Genomic DNA, 17,829 nt, shown 5'->3' with positions numbered 1-17,829 from the left:
AACGTGGCTGCGAAATGGCGTCGCTGAGAGAGTTCGGGAAGCGCAGCCCCAAAGGGTGGGACAGAGGCAAGGCAGGGGTGCGAGGGACAGGACATGTCAATGGGCAGCACCACGGGAGCTGTGGAAGCCACCTCTGAGCACCGGACTGCCTGTCCTGCCATCCTGACTTCACATTGCGGGGTGGGATGCCACCATGAGTCTCTTCTCCTCATGGACTGGTGAACCAGAGCGTGTGTGAGCTGGCACCAGGAAAGGCCAGAAGTTTGTTAGGAAGCCTGGTGGGAAGCCTCCAGCAGGCTTCGTTCCAACCAGGGGCTCCTAAGGTCAGCAAAGTGAACAGCAGGCCCCACGCAAGCAACAGCTGACAGCCTGAGTTTGGTGGCAGCCATTTTGTGTCCCCGGCCCCATTTGACATCTACATAGAAATAACTGAGTAATTCAGGCTTTCCTATTGGATTTTAATACTATATGTAGGTTAAGTGTTTCAATAAACATTTTAGTGTAATATTTGAATTAACGGTGCTCTGTGTTGTGCCGTGACATCTGCTTTTAAGAAATGTTGCATACTGAAAACTATGCCCACCTGTGAATTTATTCCTTTACACTCAGTTCTTTGATTCCATTCATCACACGAACTTCTAAGTTTGTTTCAAGTACTTTTGGCATCCAGACTGTCCCAGAGATTATGAGCTCCCCCAGAACAGAGTTAGCTTTCCTTATTTGCCTGTTACGGGGCCTGTAAAACTGGCCTCCAGTCCTGTTTTTTGTGAATGATGCCAAACCTCATTTCCACTTGTAGGGCTCCATTAAATATTAAATAAAGATAGCTAATGTCCAACTTCCAAATGCCATTAAAAATAAAAATAAAAATAATAAAAAAACGGTCAAAACACCATTCCAGAAAGCTGTCATTGAAGTAGGTACTGGTTGCGCTTTATTTACAAAATCCAGAGATTTGTACACAGCAATCTACAGGACAGCATAGGGCTGGTATCAGGAGGGTAAAGGACATGCTCAGCAGGAATTGAAGATGCCAGCAAGGAGTCACCTCAGTTCTGCAGGGAACCTGCTTCCTTTTGGCTGAGGAAGCCACCAGACCCCTCCAGGAAGAAAAGGAAGAAAAGCAGCAGCAATAGCCAACCCAGGCTGATGTTGCAATTTTTGTTATCGCTGAGGCATGGGAACACAAGTGGTTTGTGAAGGAAGAAAGATGAGACCAGCAGCGTTTTGGCACGTCGCTAAGGGCCATCCTGCCTGGTTCTTTACTTCCAGCGCCCACCGACCTTCCCCTTGGCTCCTGCCTTCTTGCTGCTACAATACAAAATGAAAGAAAAACATGTCAGCGTGAAAGAATTGGTCCACTGTGACCACTACTCACTTCTGACTCTCATCTTAGCATCAAGCTTTTACTTTTCACATGTTGGGCATATCCATTATAGAGCACATCCTGAGAAAAACATTGCAGATGTTGTGGAAGGAGTTTCCACCTCAGGCTCTTAGCTAAAGGCTAGGATGTGCATTCCTGAAAGGTGGACCCTTCCGGATTCGTGCGTTAACGGGACACAAGTTTGTGTGATCTCAAAACTAAGTGACAAGCCTATCCAAGCACAGATTTGGTGTTTCCTGAATTAAAATTTGTTCTGATCTGGATTTTAGGATTTAGATCTCTTTCTGGAGAAAACTTCCTCCTCATCAGAGAGCTTTAGTCAAATCCCCAGATGCCCTAGTCAAAAAAGTGGAAGTGGAGACAAAATGCTGAACAGTAATTTATATACAACTAAGAACTGCTTTGCTCTAGCACAGCCAGAGTGACTACTTCCTTGCGTCATGAGAAAAAGAGTCTCCAAAACTTTGTGGACTTTTTAGGTCACCCCTCATATCAATATTCCCATCTTGTTTATGGCCTGTGTGGGAGCAGTCCAGCTACGGTCGCCACACGAAGCAAACTCTCTCCAAACAGTATGTTCTTGCACACAGAAGGGCAATCCTGCATGCAAGCCACTTACCTTCTGTCTGAGAAACTGACACACCTGGAGCCAGAGAGGGGCCAGGCGTGAAGTTAGTCGGGTTAGATTCTGAACCAGCTCCCGTAGGTAAAACCTTGGCACAGCACACCACCAAACCCTTCCATCTCACACACAGGATGAAGAGGCTGCTTCTTGAACAAAAGCACACGCAAACTGCGGGCACATCTTTGACACAAAAGAGCATGGGGTTGGGGGGACAGGCACGACACGTTGGGGCCTTGCCATCAACAAGGAGACCTGCTTTGGAACCACTGATTCCTCCAGAGAGCAGAGAAAGATGAGTAAGACACATATGGGGAGGTTTTTGTCATGCTGTGCCATTTGTTCAAGAGCACTAGCTGTGTTTATGCGAGGATGTAACACAGTGACACAGACGTACACATAGTGGATACTTTACCTTTTGACCAAGATAGACTTGATCTATTTGAAAAATTGACCCTTTGCATTAGAGATGGTCAAATGTTTTCTGCTTATTTAAAATTCATCTCAGTGTCCCTTTTTGGCAGACTTCCCACAAGTTCAAAATCCAGTAGAGGAACTGTATAGCTCCTCAAACGAAGGCAGAGTCCTTTTATCTCCACAAACGCCTGTGATGTTTGATGTTATGCCTAACCTTTAGAATGCGCTTAAGGAGACTTAATAACAGTGTGAAGCAAAAGGATCACTTGATCCTTGTATAACACGTCAGCAGACATTGCTTTGGAATGCTACAGTCTGTTTTGGATAGAAATGCAAATACGCAGAAATCTCATGAGCTGCGGGCTTCCCAGTGCAACCTTTTCAAATGTTCTCCTGTTGCACTAAGACTGTGCCATGTCTTTCAGGGGAACAAATATGCATTAATGGTACAGCTTGTTGTGGGTGGTGTGGCAGTGCCCCTCAAAAGAGCAGTAACACCCATACAAACCATTACACCACCCAAGTTCACTGCAAACATGTAGAATAGTTACAGATATAAGACTTGGAAAAAATCTAATTAAATAGAAGTCATATGGAGAAGGAAAGTAGGAGGAGAGAGATGAGTGAAAAGAACTCACAGCATGATGTTAGTCTTGTTACACACCATTCTCGGCAACCACTTGTTTACCCTTCATAAACAAGGGTTGTATCCGCTTGTGTTTTCAAAGAACCTCAGTCAGGTGTTTGAAAACCCCAGCAATTAGAAGGTGGAGGTTTTGCAGACATGGTTGAAGAAACATGATTTTTCTTCACTAGCTGTTATGTTCACTTCATTTTCCCCTTCATTTTCTCAACATGAGGCAGGATGGGAATTACCCTTCTATCTTTAGCCTCATTTCATTGCAGCAAGAAAATGTTGGTTTTGAGGCTGAAGTGACTACTTTGAACACTGAGAAGATATCCCCAGCCAGGAGCTAGGAGGGGATATGGGTACTTACTGTTTCTGAGCCTGATCGATCCGGTTCCTGAGGGTGACAATCTGAAAACAACATACATGACCAGGGGTTTTAGAGATAAAGAAACCTTGTTCCCTCACGGAGAGAAAAGTTTTACCTGCTGAGGAGCTGGAAACAGGTGCCTGTGATAGGAATTAATACTTCCTTTGAAATAAAATCTCACCCTTGCTTGAAGGAGAAAAATGTTGCTCCTTGGCAATAAATCTTTAAACTAATTTCACATTTCAAGGGAAAGATGAGCTCGAATTTTATAACCCTTATTAGTAGAATCCCAATCCGTATGAATTAATTTACTGTGAACTCACATGTCAAACTGCAGGCAAGTGAACTCAAATGACTCTCACCTTGGCCAGCTGGAAAGTTGTTGGATGGCCTTATCTCCCCGTATACACTGACCTCATCTTACTTTTCCCTTTCTACACATTAGGAAAAGTGTAAGCTCAAAGAGCTTCAGTGGACTTTGGATGGGGACCTCAAGAATGCAGGCCACACATTCTGCCAGAGTGCCTTTGTTGGCTATCAGAGCAGGAGGTGAGGAGCTTGCAGCAGTCACTGTCTTCCTAGCCACTCATCTAATAAGAGAGGAAGACTTTTAAAGGGGCTGAAGATGGCAATATTCAAGGAGAGCTTCAGTAACTACAGAGGAAAAGGTTGGAGTGGAGGCTCTGAACATCTTCTCAAGCTCTGTTGGTGGCTTCCAGCCACTGTGCTCCTGACAAGATGGAGCAAAGATGTGTCTTACCAACTGTAGCTTTCAACCTGAAGCATGGAAAAGCAAACACCTACCTTTCACTGCATATTGTGGCCTGACTTAGCATCTCAATCCTGGCCCATAGCCCTGGGCTCCCTCCTGAAATCCCAGGACTTCCAGTGCAGATAGCAGACAAGCCCCAAAGAACTAGGGTTCTTTTTCCCCTTCACATTCTTGTTTGTATCCAAGTGAAGGCTCTACCTAGGTTCTACCTAGTTTTCCTCGGGTGAGAAAATGCACTTGCCAAAACATTGCTTTGCTTCTGCTTTTGGTGTAATTCAAAATCCTCCACTGCCTCTGCATGTCCAAGAACCGATGACCCAATATTTCAATATTTTAAGTGGCATTTGACATTCCCCACATGCAAAATGAGAAAAAAAAAAAAAAAAAAAAAAAAAAGGGCATACACCCAGGGTGGTCCAACAACCAGTATTTCCTATCTCAGGTCTTTCCATGAAAACAGAAACGAGAGACTGAAACGTTAGCAGGAACAAGACAACACAAGGAAGGAAAGATCAGCAGATCAGTTGCTTTTGTACTTACTCGTGGAAGTTTTAAATTGTTTATTGCAACTCAGTATTTTTCCCAGGTGTGGAGGAGAACCAGCTGTGTCTTCAGCTTGACCCAGAGACTTAAGACTTACCTTCACTGACAACCTTGCCATAGTGACCATAACACACTCTCCAAGGAAGCACCAAAGAGCAGCAGACACTAGAGCTGAAGAACAACTCCATTCCTGTGTGTCCCAGTTCCTTCCTTTGTCTCTCCCTGGTGTCCTTGCTTGTCTCCTTCATTCCCTTTGCTGCTTGTACTTACCTTTCCCCTCACTTTCCTTTCCTGCTGTCATCTTCCCTTTGTTCTCCCATTTTTCTTCTCACATCACAGCTGTGCATTTTCTTTCTGCTTCGCAATTCTTTGCACCATGTCCTTGATTCTCCTCATCAGCCACCCATCTCTGTATAGAGGCCTCATGCCACAGCATATATGTCTCCCCCGCCACTGCCTTAATTCCTGCTGTGCCTCATGTCTCATGTTATCCTTAAACTAGCCCTCTCTCGTATTTGGGGTCTGGGTTAGCATGTGGCCACAAGGAGGAGAATCTTTCCACACCCCATACAATTCTTATGTGTGGAGCCCAAGATGCTACTTGTGCATCCCTAAGCTTCTGCATGTATCTCAGGTGCATCAGGGTGGCTCTCCTGTGCAAATACAACTGGACATTTGGATAGAGAATTATTTTCAGTGGTGCCCTATGTGGGTTGCATTTCTTTATTGCATCCCTGTTGGACCCTGACACTTCTCCTAAATCACTTCATCTCTTTTCAAAGAACAGAAAGGGAGAGAAAAAGGAAGTGAAGGGAGACGCACAAGATTCATTTTCTCTTTTCCCTCTGCACTTGGAGCCATGTGCCAGTTTCTGTCTGGCACCTGGCCTCCGACCATGCGGCAGGCTCATGCATTTGGTAGCCTTTGCTGCTGCTGTTACACAGGCAAGTTCATTGTACTTACAACTTGGAAAGCTCCTGCAGCCTGCAACGCATTGTTAAAATCTAAGAGAGATTGAGATAGTTACGTTGGTGTTGCTCATTCCCTGTCAGCGTGTCTGCGGGATTGGGAATTGAAAGGAGGGTAAGATGGAGAGAGATCCAGTAGGATTTCTCAGCCACTGGAACCTGGTGTAAGGGATTGCAGACTGTGACTGTGAAGGAAAGCCTTTGTGTTACCCTAAGACACTGCAGTCAGGTGCTCCTGTCTGGAGACAGGTTTCAGTAACTCCAGAGAGCTCAGTCCACAGGGAATCTGTCTGGGACAGGAATAACACTTACAACATTCAAGTGTGAAGTCGAAGATGGGTTTAAAAATATTGCTTTGCAAAGGAGATGAGCAAATTGAGAGTGTGATTGATTTTTTTAACACAGTTACCTATAGATAAACAAGAATGAGCAAGAAGTGTTTGAGTGGGTCTATTTTCCATCAGGACTGGCTTTCTATGAAGGACTGAAAGCCTTGAGGGTGGTCTATACAATTTCAGCCTAAAACGTGAAATCCAGACCAAGTACATTAGGGGAACTGTGGTTCCAGGTGCCTTCTGCTTAAATATTCCGAAAGGGCACTGGAGAACCAAATCGTATTGCCATTGCATTGCTTTTGCCAGAACAATCTCAGAGATTCTTACATTACAGACTTAGTGCCACTAGAAAAATGGCTTTTTAACTCACCTCATATTTTTTCCTCTTGATCTGCTCTGTAAAGTCATACTTTTCAGTCTCCAGCTGGTATAACCAGTCCCACAGTTCCTTAGCCTTGTCCCTGTGTGTATATGGGGAGAAGGCAATAGAAGAAACACATCACATCCCGTACTTTCTAGTTTTCATGTCACTTTTTACATTTCATTCAGTGCAGTTCACATGTTATCCTGCAAACCTCTTCTGTCCTCTGAAAGCTACTGACCTCTGAAAGCTAGTCAAGGGCATGTTTTATCACCTTCTCACCTGAGAACCTTTTAGCCTTGCGCTCTTCCGTGTACCATGCACTAATGTATTTCTGACAGATTTAATTTTCCCCCTAATTCTTAACGAGAGAAAGATTCCAGGGGAATTTGATGAGAAGGAATGAAGGCTGAATGCCACAGAGATGAGCAGAGCAGCTGCCATTGTGCAATCTCCCCCATTCCAGGGACGAGGTGAGCCAGCCTGGTCCTTCAGTCACGTGTAAACTCCAGTGTGTGGAGTCCAGGCTGTCATCTGAAGCCTGCTCTGCACCAGAGCACTTGGCTCCCAAGCCTTCAGCCTCAGTGGATATCAGTACCCCTACCTTAGCAGCTCTAACTTACCCTGGGAATGCTGTTGTAATACAGATCCCAGTCCAAGGGTTTGTTCAGCTGATCTCAGAGCTGGGTTTAGAGTTTGTACCTAGTCCTGTAGATGGCTTATCTTAATCAGCAGGAGAGGCTAATGGAGCTGTATCAACAGCATGGCTATATGGCTACCAAGCCATTTCAGTAATACCCATCCCATTTCCCTCTGTTCTCCAGATCCAAGAAAGGCAGAACTTAACGTTGTCCCTTGATGAATTTCAAGGAAGGCCCTCTCCTCTCCCTCGTTCTTTCACTAGAGAAAACCCCAGGACAGTAAGACCAAATTTCAGTGGATTACATTACAGTGAGTGAATTTAGGCATGTTACCTCAGCTTGTCTTCATTGAGGTGGTCGATGTTCAAGGGCTTGCGCCTCTCGGCCAGGACCTTCTTCTTCGTCTCTCTAGCTGTTTGCTTCTTCCCTCTCTTCTGGTCAGCCTGTTTTCAGAACATCAATTAATGTCAGACTGCAGACATTCAGGCTGAATGAAATATGTTCAGTGATGGAAAATATAAGGCAAGTTACTAGGGATCCAGAAGAAGGAAAGTCAAGCTTTTTTCCTGACTTGTAATAAAGACTGTTCCCTGTCACCCCAGTGGTTTAACACTTCTATATTTCTTCCACTGATCCATGCTTTTTACCTTTGCCAGATAGCTGCTGTATGTGGCACCCATGGAGGACAGAGCCTTCTTCTTCTTGAGATCATCCTCGGCCTTTCTCTTGGCATCTTCCTCCTCTCTGCGTGCCTTTTCCTCCTGTGGAGTGCAGCACACAGAAGCGCGTTACTCGAGGGGAGACCCCCAGCTCCTCCAGCAACCAGAGTCACTGCAGGGAACGTGATCGGATAAGGTGTTGAGGGGAACTGGCAACTCCCATGTCCCATCCTTGCTTTAAGAGGGTGGTCATTTCTCCTCCAAGATGCAGATCTCAGCATCAGATCTCCTCCAGTCTGATGCTGAGACAGGGACAGACACAAAGACACTTACCGCAAGCCTTGCCTGACGCTCCTTCTCCTTCTCAGCCCGGATTCTCTGTTGCTCTGCTCTTTCAGCTCTGCGCTTCTCCTGCAAGAAGCGGTGACAGAGGCATGGAGCCATCACTGTGGCTTCATCTACTTCCCATATTACCCCACCAGCACTGAGAGTTTTGGTATGCAGGGAGTGAGCCTCTTGCTCCCCTGCCAGGATGTGCAGGATGGAGCTAACCTGCAATTCCCAGGTGTAAAACTGGGCAGAGGGAAGAGGCAGAGGTGGGAAGAAACCATTTAGGGATGGCATGAATTGTCATTTCTATGCATGACAATGCAGCTTTCTACAAAGTGACTGGATTAATGGATTCAGCTTCTCATCCAGATCTCTCAATCTAGCACAGTGAACAAGCAGTACAAGGACTCACAATTCTCTCTTTGAGGGCAACCAGCTCTTCCTCTTCCTTTCTCCTGGCTTCAAAGTGGCTGTCAATCAAGGCCTGCAGTTCAATCAGGTCTTTGTTCTGCCTTTTCTTTTGGATGTCCTAGAAGAACAGGAGAAGGCTTTAGGCAAGCCCATATTGCTCCAGGACTGTGTCCTGGAGACTCCCAGCACCCCACCTTCATGCACAGAAACAAAGGCAGGAAGTGTCTGTGGTTATCCATGGATGGGTGTAAGTGACTCTCTGTGCAGGTCAGAGACAGAGACTCATCCAAGTGACAGTCAGGAGACCAGCAGGGAGCAGGATCCACATCTTCTATTTCCCTACATTGAATTTTATCCCTGGCTTTGCTTAGCTGCCTCCTCTTTGCAGGTACAGAGCTCAGCTTGAGGGCTGCAATATGAATCTTACCTAGAAAACATCCCTGCATTTTGGGTACAACAGACATTTCTGCAGAGACTTTTGACACCAGAGGTTCTTCATTTTTCTATCAGCTTTCTATAAAACCATTTGGATCTGTATTTATTGTTAACTTTTATTGTCATTTCAGGTAGAGTTTCTCAGCAACAGCTAAGCATAGACCTGCTGTATTTCAGTCTGCCCTGTAAGTCTCATACCATTTACTCTCATTACCTAATACTCTCATACTCTTTCTCTTTTTTTATGTATTAGCTTCAAAGATCTGAGGAGGGGAAAATAAATAAATAAATGAATAATTTTTTTGGTTGGTCCTAATAACAAATATATCCAGAGGGTTTCAGGAAGCAGAGGGTACTGTTTCACTGAAAACAGGCAGCAAAGCATCCATCTTTCTGTCCTTGGCTTTATCCTCAGCTGTATCCAATACAGGAGGAGTTATGTGGGTTTCCACCCGTATGACAGGTATGGACAGACGAACACACGCAGCCTCAGGAATACTTACATCAAAATCTACTTTCTCACCCTCGGGTATTTTAGGAGCAGTTAGTCTGCAGAGAGACAAGAAAAAAAAAAAAAAAAAAAAAAGAATTTTCTTGTTAAAAAATAGTCAGCTTTTTAAAGAGTGGGTTCTGAACTGATCTGCCCTTGGGAATGATGCTGACAAGGAGAAATGTTAATGGAGATGCAGAGGTGTGAATCAGCAAGTCGATTGAAAACAACCCCAGAAAGCTCTAGGGACCTGTGAACTTCATGGCAGGTTGTGCAGGACAGGGGGATGCTCCTAAAAACCCTTTCCATTCCCAAAATCTGTGGTTATCCCCTACCATACAGGAACATGGTGGCCCCCAAGGCTGTCGGTGCAGTGCTGCACGCTTAGTTCTGGGCATTTAGTGCAGTGGGAAAGGAAGGTCCTTAGGAAACCTCCGTTAAGCTCTAGCCAGCCCTGCCCAACATTTGCCATCCTTCCTATTGTCCACAGCCCTGGATGGATGGGCAGCTTCCCAGCCATGGGCTCTCAAAAGAATTTACTGCAGAGCCACCTCCTGTCCATGGAAAGCTGTGAGACTTGGACAATTTCACCAACTCCATCAGGAACTGGTCTTAAGACCCTGGCCAGTCACTACTGCTAAGGCATCCTCTGGCAAGAGCAGACAGCCTGGAAAGGCATGCAGGAATGGCTGGATGTTGCACGAGGGAGGGTTGCACAAAGGTTAATGGCCATTTGCCTAACAGACACCGTATGGGCTTCTGCTAGATCAGAAAAAAACGATCCCAGGGTTTTGAAACCCCCTGCCCTTCATACTTACTTTATTCTGGGCTTCTCCTCTGTATTTGGAAGCATAGAGCAAAACAGGAAGGGAAAAAGAGGGAGAACAGTTAGAACAACAGAGATCATGCCAGCTGCTAAAGTAAAAGGAGGGAAGGGAAATTCAATCTTAGGGGAAACATCCCAAAGAAACTGGTTAAATCGTACATACTTCCAAAAGAAACACACACACTCACACACCCCTTTCTGCTAGGAGAGAATGTGTTTTTTACCCTTAAAACAGAATTTGGCAGAAAAGAAGAGATTGTATAAAAATCCCAAACGTAGTGTCTGGAAGGCAATGGTTTCACGTAAATGCTATATTATTTTTCTCAAAACGTCCTAAGCAAAGCTCCGAGGAGGACAGCTGGGCTGGAGGGTGGAAGAAAACATTGCCTTTTTCAATCAGCACTTCCCTCACTGAAGTTAACCTGAATTCAGAGTGGCGACAACGATAAATAGGTTTGGCTTAAATGCTTCACTTGGGGACCAGGAGGGAAAAAGCCTGATGCCACACATTTTCTCTATGCCCACTGGCTCCTAAGATAGCTTAGGGCACGTATCCCTGAGATATCTTGGTGCCACAAGGAGGATATTTCTTCTGAACTGCGTGGTGCCCCTCAAAGCCAGCCTGCCAAGACTGTCCTCTCTTAGTGAACATCCTCTCCTGCTGAGGTACATGCCAAATTCCTGTAAATGTTAATCATGATGATCTCCGCATCCCCAGGAAGGGTATAATGGTCTATAATGGTCTGGTAGGAAGGCTAAACCATCACGGACTGCCAGCTCTGGGCCCGGTGGCAGTCAGAGGTGTCCCCCTGCCACAGGTGACCTTTCCCTGGCTCTCAGAAACGTGCTGCCTTAGGAGCTACTTGCTTAACATTTGTGCTTGCGATCAGTCCCCCTCCCTGCTCTGCTTTTTGAACTTCAGCTGTTAGTCCCCGTGTAATGCCACTCGGTTCAGCACGGTTGGTCTCACAAATAGAAGTGAATTAAACCTACGTGTTTATTCTGGCCCTGTCTCACAGGGACCCGGGTCAACTTTCATAACCACACGCTACGTTTGAACTTTGAGAGATGCTGGATTTTCCTGTACAAGACTCCCTCTGTGTTGGTTCAGTGGGAGGAACTGAAATAAAAATCTCACAGCCTATTGAATCTGGTAAAAACAGGCAGCTTAGTAAAGGAAAATTAAAACCAGCCTCCCTCAGGAGCGGCTGCGTGAGCCTGGTTATCCGTATCATGATACAGAAAGCTATTATATTTTTTCAAGTGCTTATTTGCATCCATCTATTTTGGGACTGATGGAGGAAATTGGGAATAGCAAGTGGGACAGAGTAGTAGAAATAGAAAAATAGAATTGAAAAATATTTAGGGGAGATGCTTGCAAGGATGCTGGATAATCAAAACTGGAGGAGATGACTGGAAATAGGCAACTGGAATAATTAAGAGAAAAGATGTGAGAGGTGAATAAAAGAGATCAGAAGCCAAGCTTTCCTTTCTCTCACGCTTTCCCATATCAATTTCAGTAATGAAATTTTGGAAGTAGACACTTTCCTCATTTACTGCAAGAACACTGCCTACCAAAACATATCTCAGCTGAGGCCTCTAAATGCCAAAGCAATGCTAATAAAATAAACAGCAAGTAATTAGAAAAGTGTTTTAGAGCACTCATATAAAGGAAACCACAAATCGCTCCCAAAGAAAAATACTATTAGGCAAAAATGCACTTCTATATTTCTCTGGGTATTTTTTTTAATTGTTTCGCTTTTCAAATAACCAGTGAGCTTCTTAAAATATAAGTTGAATTGTTTTGTTTTAGATCTGGAAAGAGGAAAAGTAGTCACGATTAACCAGTCTACCAGGGATGTTATTCACACAGGATTCCCTTCCTTCATGCCATACCCAGATAATTTTCAGAAACACTCCTGTTTAACTTAAAGCTGTCAATTAGTAACACTTCACAGAGAGAAGAAGAACAGAGGAAATGACGGATTTTGTTTGTTGACCTTGGCTGCCAGGATTGACACCTGTCTGTCAATGACTGGGTGAATTTGGCTTCAGCCGCTAACAAATCAGCACTTTACACATAATTAAACCAACAAACAATTGCCAAAAAGAAAATTAAGGTTAGTTAGTTTTCTTGAGAAAAAGAAATTGTAGTTATGATATTTAGAGGTACCTCCAGAAAACCAGAAAAGGGGATAACAAAGGAACAGGAACATTATTAAAAAAAAAAAAAAAAAAAAAAAAAAAAAAAGTAGTAAACCTGTCCTTTGCAGTGCATGATCCAGCATGGTCCATACTGTATGCACCAAAATTAGCTCAGGGAAGGGATTTGTTTTGAGATGCCCCATCTTTCAAGACAGTGAGTCAAGGAACTGGGCCAAAATTTGTTGACACACAGGAATTGTTGTAACAAATTCCTGCTCTTGTTGGTGGATTTTGACTGATATTCTGCTCATTCTGCCCATGAAGCATGGGGCTATGACAAAATCCCCACATACAACCCTGCCAAAAGAAGGCCAGAACCACTGGAAATCCAAGTTCACTGATATGGCGTTTAGAGAGAGTCTCTGGTTTTCTTTTGGAAACCAGAGAGAGTTTCTGGTTTCCAAAAGGGTTGGCTCCTGGAGAACACACACCACCAAAAACACACCCAGTTCTCCTGCCCAGTCTGCGAGACATTCCCACAAATGCTCCCCTTTCTGTGAATCCATCTGACCTGCATTTGTTTCATTCAGAAATCCCTAAAAACCCTCCTCCTCCATCCCACTTCTGAGAAGCAGCTTCTCTAACTCATTCTGTCCTTGAAAATCAATACGCTATTGAAAAAAATGAAAGAAAGAGAAAAATGAGAGAAAGAAAGAGAGGGAAAGATCCCATTCTGAAGAGAAAATTGGCATCTGGGTCTCTGAAAGGTCCTCAGAGGATTTCCCTAAAACTGAAAAAGAAAAAAAAAAGGAAAAAAGAAAACCCTGAAAATACAGAAAAAGCAAGGTAGTTTCAAGGGGTGTTGGGCTTTGTCTTTGGAAACAGCTGGCCAGGTGTTCTAGGGGTTGGGGTCATCTGAACACAACTGAGCTACCTCAAAGCCTTCAAAGTCCATAAGAGCTTTCTATACCTTGAAAATGATTTTGGATTTGGCCTAGGGACAGTAAGTTATCTGCCCCCACACCAGAGTAAAACTGACCCCGTGTACATTTAGAGTCGGTCCTTCCACAAGTCTTGTTCCCACCCGTGTGCTCCAGGGCCTATTCGACCCAGTGTTGAAGAGCACACTCTTTTAAGCAAAATTTTAAAATTATGACACATCAATCTGAATATATTTATTCAGATGCTCCATGTTAAGCATAATTCTAAGTGCATGGCTGGAGCAGAAGTTTAAATATGTGCAAATTCAAGCCTGGAGAGCATGACTTCCCAGGCTGGGTGGGAAAGGCATGTCCACGCAGTGCCCAGCTTCTGATTTTAATCATGCCTCTGAGATTTGAGAGACTTTCCTGGTTATTTGGATAGGGACATTTTGCTAATGAGAGGTATGATACAACAGGATCTAGCTACAAAGAAAGAAGAACAAGCTTCTAGAGCTGGGGTTTCACCATCTGCCCTCCCAGCAGGCTTCTCAACACGACAGGGATCCCCCCGGGAGTGACTGGATATACACAGTGAGCGATTTTTTGCGGCAGAGATGTTTTGGCCCAGTTCCTGAGTTTAAAATGAGGTGAGGAGCAAAAACAAACAAAGAAAAAGAGTGAGATGTTAGAAAGATGACTCTGTTGTCCTACGACAACACCAAGCTACCGTCGTAGTATCCGCCTTCTTCATCAGCTGTAGGTTGAGGGACGAAAGCAAAAGAAAAGAAGCACAGTAGTCAATCCACAACCAGTGCTGTTGTCCTGAGAACAACTGTCCTCACTCCCTCCCTGCTACGCTGGGAACCTGGGGCTCTCTGGAGATGGGATAATGGGGAGGAACATGAAGAAGAGGGTGTCTAGCTCTTTACAACAGCAATGCAACAAGATGAGGGAGTGATAAGAGGTGGTACATTTGCCAGCTGTGAAGTATTGGAAACAAGTGGACTTAAAACAGTGTCACATCCTGATACAAAAATGCCAGATCGTGAACCGGTGGAAATTTGGGTAGGTCCAGAGCTGAATTACAGGTCTACTAGTTTGCAGCAGGTAAAGGTGTGTCCTATAATGTACACCATCACACATTGCCCAGCACACTTGGACATATCAAGTTATAAGACAAACTCAGATTTGTACCTGATAAAAGTTTTGATTTTCTAGCTGATTCTGAAGTTCTGCACTTCTGATCACTAAAGTTATCATGTAAGGAGCTCAATCACAGGTTTTATGAGAGCCTGATAAAAATTAACCATCCTTCTGAAGACTTTCCTGAACGTCCGCTATGAAAGCTGCAGCTTTAGTTATGTGGAACTAAGGACAAAGCAATAGATGCAGATGCAGCCTCATAACCAAACCCCAAACTGTTTTGACTTGTGTATCCAAAGAGCAAAACTCTCATGTGCATGGGAACAAAGCATTCAGGTCCCTAAGCCATCAGCTAGGGACTCTCCCTTTCACTTCTCTCTCGTCACTCACTTCTGTCTGTCCACAGCAACAAACTACATCAGCCCTTTCTGAAAACAACCTAGAACACACCACAGAAGGAGATCTGAGCCCTTCTCAACCACACGTTGTGGGCTGTTATCTAGTCAAAGCCACCATATAACCCAGGGGACGTGCTGATCCACAAGCTTCAAACAACAAAAGGCCTGAGGGCACTGCAGCGAGGCTGAGACCTGCAGCATTTGCAGTGCCCTGCCTGTTTCATGAAGCTCCCATGCCTTTTGGAGGTTCGATTTGGCTAGCAGACAACCCTTTTCTCCATGTTGACCCAAAGCCATCCAGAGAGGCCATTTCCCTCCTGTGCTATCTGTGCTCTTGAAAAAGGTCGGTGTTTTTAACATGGTTTCCCTGGCACTGAAAGAGAAGAAGGGTGAGGATCTTTAGAGGCATCACGTACCTTCTTCAGGGGCTTCCTCTGCAGGTGTCAAGGTGTGAGCAGCGATGGAAAGACAGGAGATAGGAAGAAGAAGAAAAAAAGAACAGATATTTAAAGCTCTTGGAAGCCTGAGAAAGAGACCAGGGAATGCGTGAAGGGGGGGAAAAATAAAGGAATTAGTGAATTAAGGCAAGGAGAAGAGGTATCTGGAGAGGCTGTCAGGAGTTAAAGGTGCTGTAAGGTTAAAGTAGTAGTAAGCATGGAGATTAAAGGAGAAGAGGGCTGCAAGTGATCATTGTGGTTAATATTTGTTTCTCTTACTTTGTTCTCTTCTACCAACCCAGGACTCCTGTTCAACACACGCACACTCATGTTGCAACTACACACAGTAAATCAGAAGTCATGTCACATACCTGGCTCATGAACTTCAGGTGTGAAGTGTCATGGAACAAGGTGCAATGGAAAATAAGAGAATGAGAACGAGAAACCTGTTATTTCACACAGCAAGAGAGCTTTTGAGCCAAAGGGGAGGAGGGGTAGAGAGGAAAAGGGGAGAGGAGAACGAAGTTGAGAAGTAAACCTGAGATGAAATAAATCGATTACATTTGAAACAGCATATAAACAGGAGTCACAGGGTGGAATTGGAATTCAGTCAGGTGAAACAGGCAGCTTCATGATAATAGTGTGATGGTTAAAAAAAATAAATACATAAAACAGCTTAGGAGCATTATATGCATAAAGCACAACTTGTCAGCACAATGTGCCAAGGTCTACCTCGATCTGAAATATGCACATGAACATCGTCAGCACTCTCAAAGCATTGGATCCATCCTTTTCTACAGCAGCATTCCAGCCATTTGAGATAAACGTGATGTGGTCTGGAAACCTCCTGAAATACCTGCTGTAACTCAGCAGCAGCAGCAGCTAACTTCTAGAGAAGCTCGGTTCTCTTTTCTGGATCTATGGCTTGTGCCATTTTCTTCCTTGAAGACAATCTGGATGTCTGTATAAATCTATCACTCATCTTCACATCCATTTGCAATGTAGATTTACAAATGGATTACTTCAGAGGAAGAAAATGTTGATTAAAAGTCTGTGCAGGCCTGCATTTCATTCTTCTGGTTTTGGCAAAGCAAGAATCGATTAGCAGTGCAGATTTGAGGGACAGATTTTGCTTTTCAGCCATACACATGCTGCTGAATACTTTGCAAAGCAGGCATAAAAATAATGCAAAATTGCACTGTATTTATATTCACTGTGTATAGTCAATGGGACAAATTCTGCCCCAAGATTTAAAACAAAGCTTTTGCTATAGGAAAAAATACTCCTTCACATACTACGGCACAGGATTTAACCCATTCCATGAGGATGCATTCTGCTGATCTGCTATTTCACACTAGTATACGTTTTCCATGGTTTTTAGTAACATTTTCAAAGAAACTAAAACAATGCAAAACAAGGAGAGAAATCCACAACCCCAAATGCATGCGAGGCACAAGCTCTAATTAACAGCTTGGTCGTGATCTCCTGTCAGCGTGTATTTGGCTCCATGCAGGCTGTCCCAGCAGACAGACACTGGGGAGTTTAGAAGTTAAATCACATACCTGGAGGGGGGGCTTCATTTAGTAGGAAGTGTCAGGGGGAAAACGTCCGAAAGGAAGATAAAAGAATTAGAAGTTATTCAGGAGGGGATCACCTCAAACTTTGGTAAGACCAGGCTGAAGGGGGTGTTGTTTGCATACTAGATTATGGGGAGAGGACGTTAATAAGAGGGGGAGAGGGGATCAGTGACAGTGGGGTGTGAAGTAAACAGGGAGGGGATGCCAGAGAGAGGGAGATGAAAGGAATTTGAATGCTTTCTGCCCAAGCTGCCATGTAGTCACAGCCCTAAAAGCTTGCACGGGCACTAAAACATCTCTTCTAAGCTTCCTACGAGGTGCCACCCCAGTTACAAATAGTTATCTCTGTTTCCAACAAGGAGAATACATTTTAGGGAATTGTAAGAATGGATTGATTCTTTGTGACTGGTTTTCTTCAACATCTTCAAATTCCTATGCACAGGAACGCTTCAGATTAATACATAGGAATTTAGATGTCGCACACGTGCACTTGGTTAGGTGGAAAGTGACAGCAAAGAAAAGCACAGGAATTAGAGGAAGAAACACAACAGCAACAGCTCTGATCTTGTGCAGGACCAGGCTGGGACTCATGAGATGCATTAAACAAAGACAGAATTAACAGCACAGAAACTAAATAATAAGGCAGAGCAAAGAGCTGTGAGAGGCTCTCCCTCTGCTTACATCCTTATAAACCTTCCTTTTTGCTTGTGTTGCAGACAGATGGTTACAGGGAAAAGAAAGCATGGGAAGGCTGTAGGTATGGCTTGACTGTTAATCGGATTTCGTTATTAATTTGCACAAATTTCAAGCTGATACCTGTGCCTGTGTTTGAGATCAACGCCCAGGACTTCGGAAGGCACGCAGGGGGCAGAGACATACGGGGCGGCTGCGATGGCAGCAAGGAGCTCCAGCTCATGCACACCCAGCTCAGGAACGACATAGCCACAGGTAACGAGGAATTAATTTCGTTAACATGGGAAAGGCAGGATGGGAAATGAGAAGGTGTGCGAG

General features: G+C 44.4%; 1 protein-coding gene across 50 annotated transcripts in view; it reads right to left on the bottom strand.

The window, feature by feature from the left end:
* Window positions 1–906: 906 nt before the first annotated feature.
* Window positions 907–17,829, bottom strand: part of TNNT3 (troponin T3, fast skeletal type) — a 30,555-nt gene continuing 13,632 nt past the window's right edge. For 14 of the 50 annotated variants that reach the window (XM_035327174.1, XM_035327182.1, XM_035327179.1 and 11 more), the window contains 11 exons: window positions 15,613–15,624; window positions 15,221–15,238; window positions 10,188–10,206; window positions 9,383–9,428; window positions 8,446–8,562; window positions 8,037–8,114; window positions 7,692–7,805; window positions 7,378–7,487; window positions 6,413–6,503; window positions 5,703–5,743; window positions 907–1,311 (listed from right to left, as the gene is read on the bottom strand). In XM_035327174.1, the coding sequence (XP_035183065.1) occupies window positions 1,263–1,311; window positions 5,703–5,743; window positions 6,413–6,503; window positions 7,378–7,487; window positions 7,692–7,805; window positions 8,037–8,114; window positions 8,446–8,562; window positions 9,383–9,428; window positions 10,188–10,206; window positions 15,221–15,238; window positions 15,613–15,624 (695 nt within the window). In that variant the 3' untranslated portion in view covers window positions 907–1,262. Of the gene's footprint in view, window positions 1,312–3,424; window positions 3,466–5,702; window positions 5,744–6,412; window positions 6,504–7,377; window positions 7,488–7,691; window positions 7,806–8,036; window positions 8,115–8,445; window positions 8,563–9,382; window positions 9,429–10,187; window positions 10,207–15,220; window positions 15,239–15,612; window positions 15,625–16,803; window positions 16,816–17,829 lie in introns of all 50 variants that reach the window. The other 36 variants (XM_035327169.1, XM_035327171.1, XM_035327175.1 and 33 more) reach the window with 5 other exon arrangements.

Source organism: Oxyura jamaicensis, chromosome 5 (assembly GCF_011077185.1).
Source record: "Oxyura jamaicensis isolate SHBP4307 breed ruddy duck chromosome 5, BPBGC_Ojam_1.0, whole genome shotgun sequence".
NCBI lineage: Eukaryota > Metazoa > Chordata > Aves > Anseriformes > Anatidae > Oxyura > Oxyura jamaicensis.
This window is presented reverse-complemented; position numbering and strand designations above follow the sequence as displayed.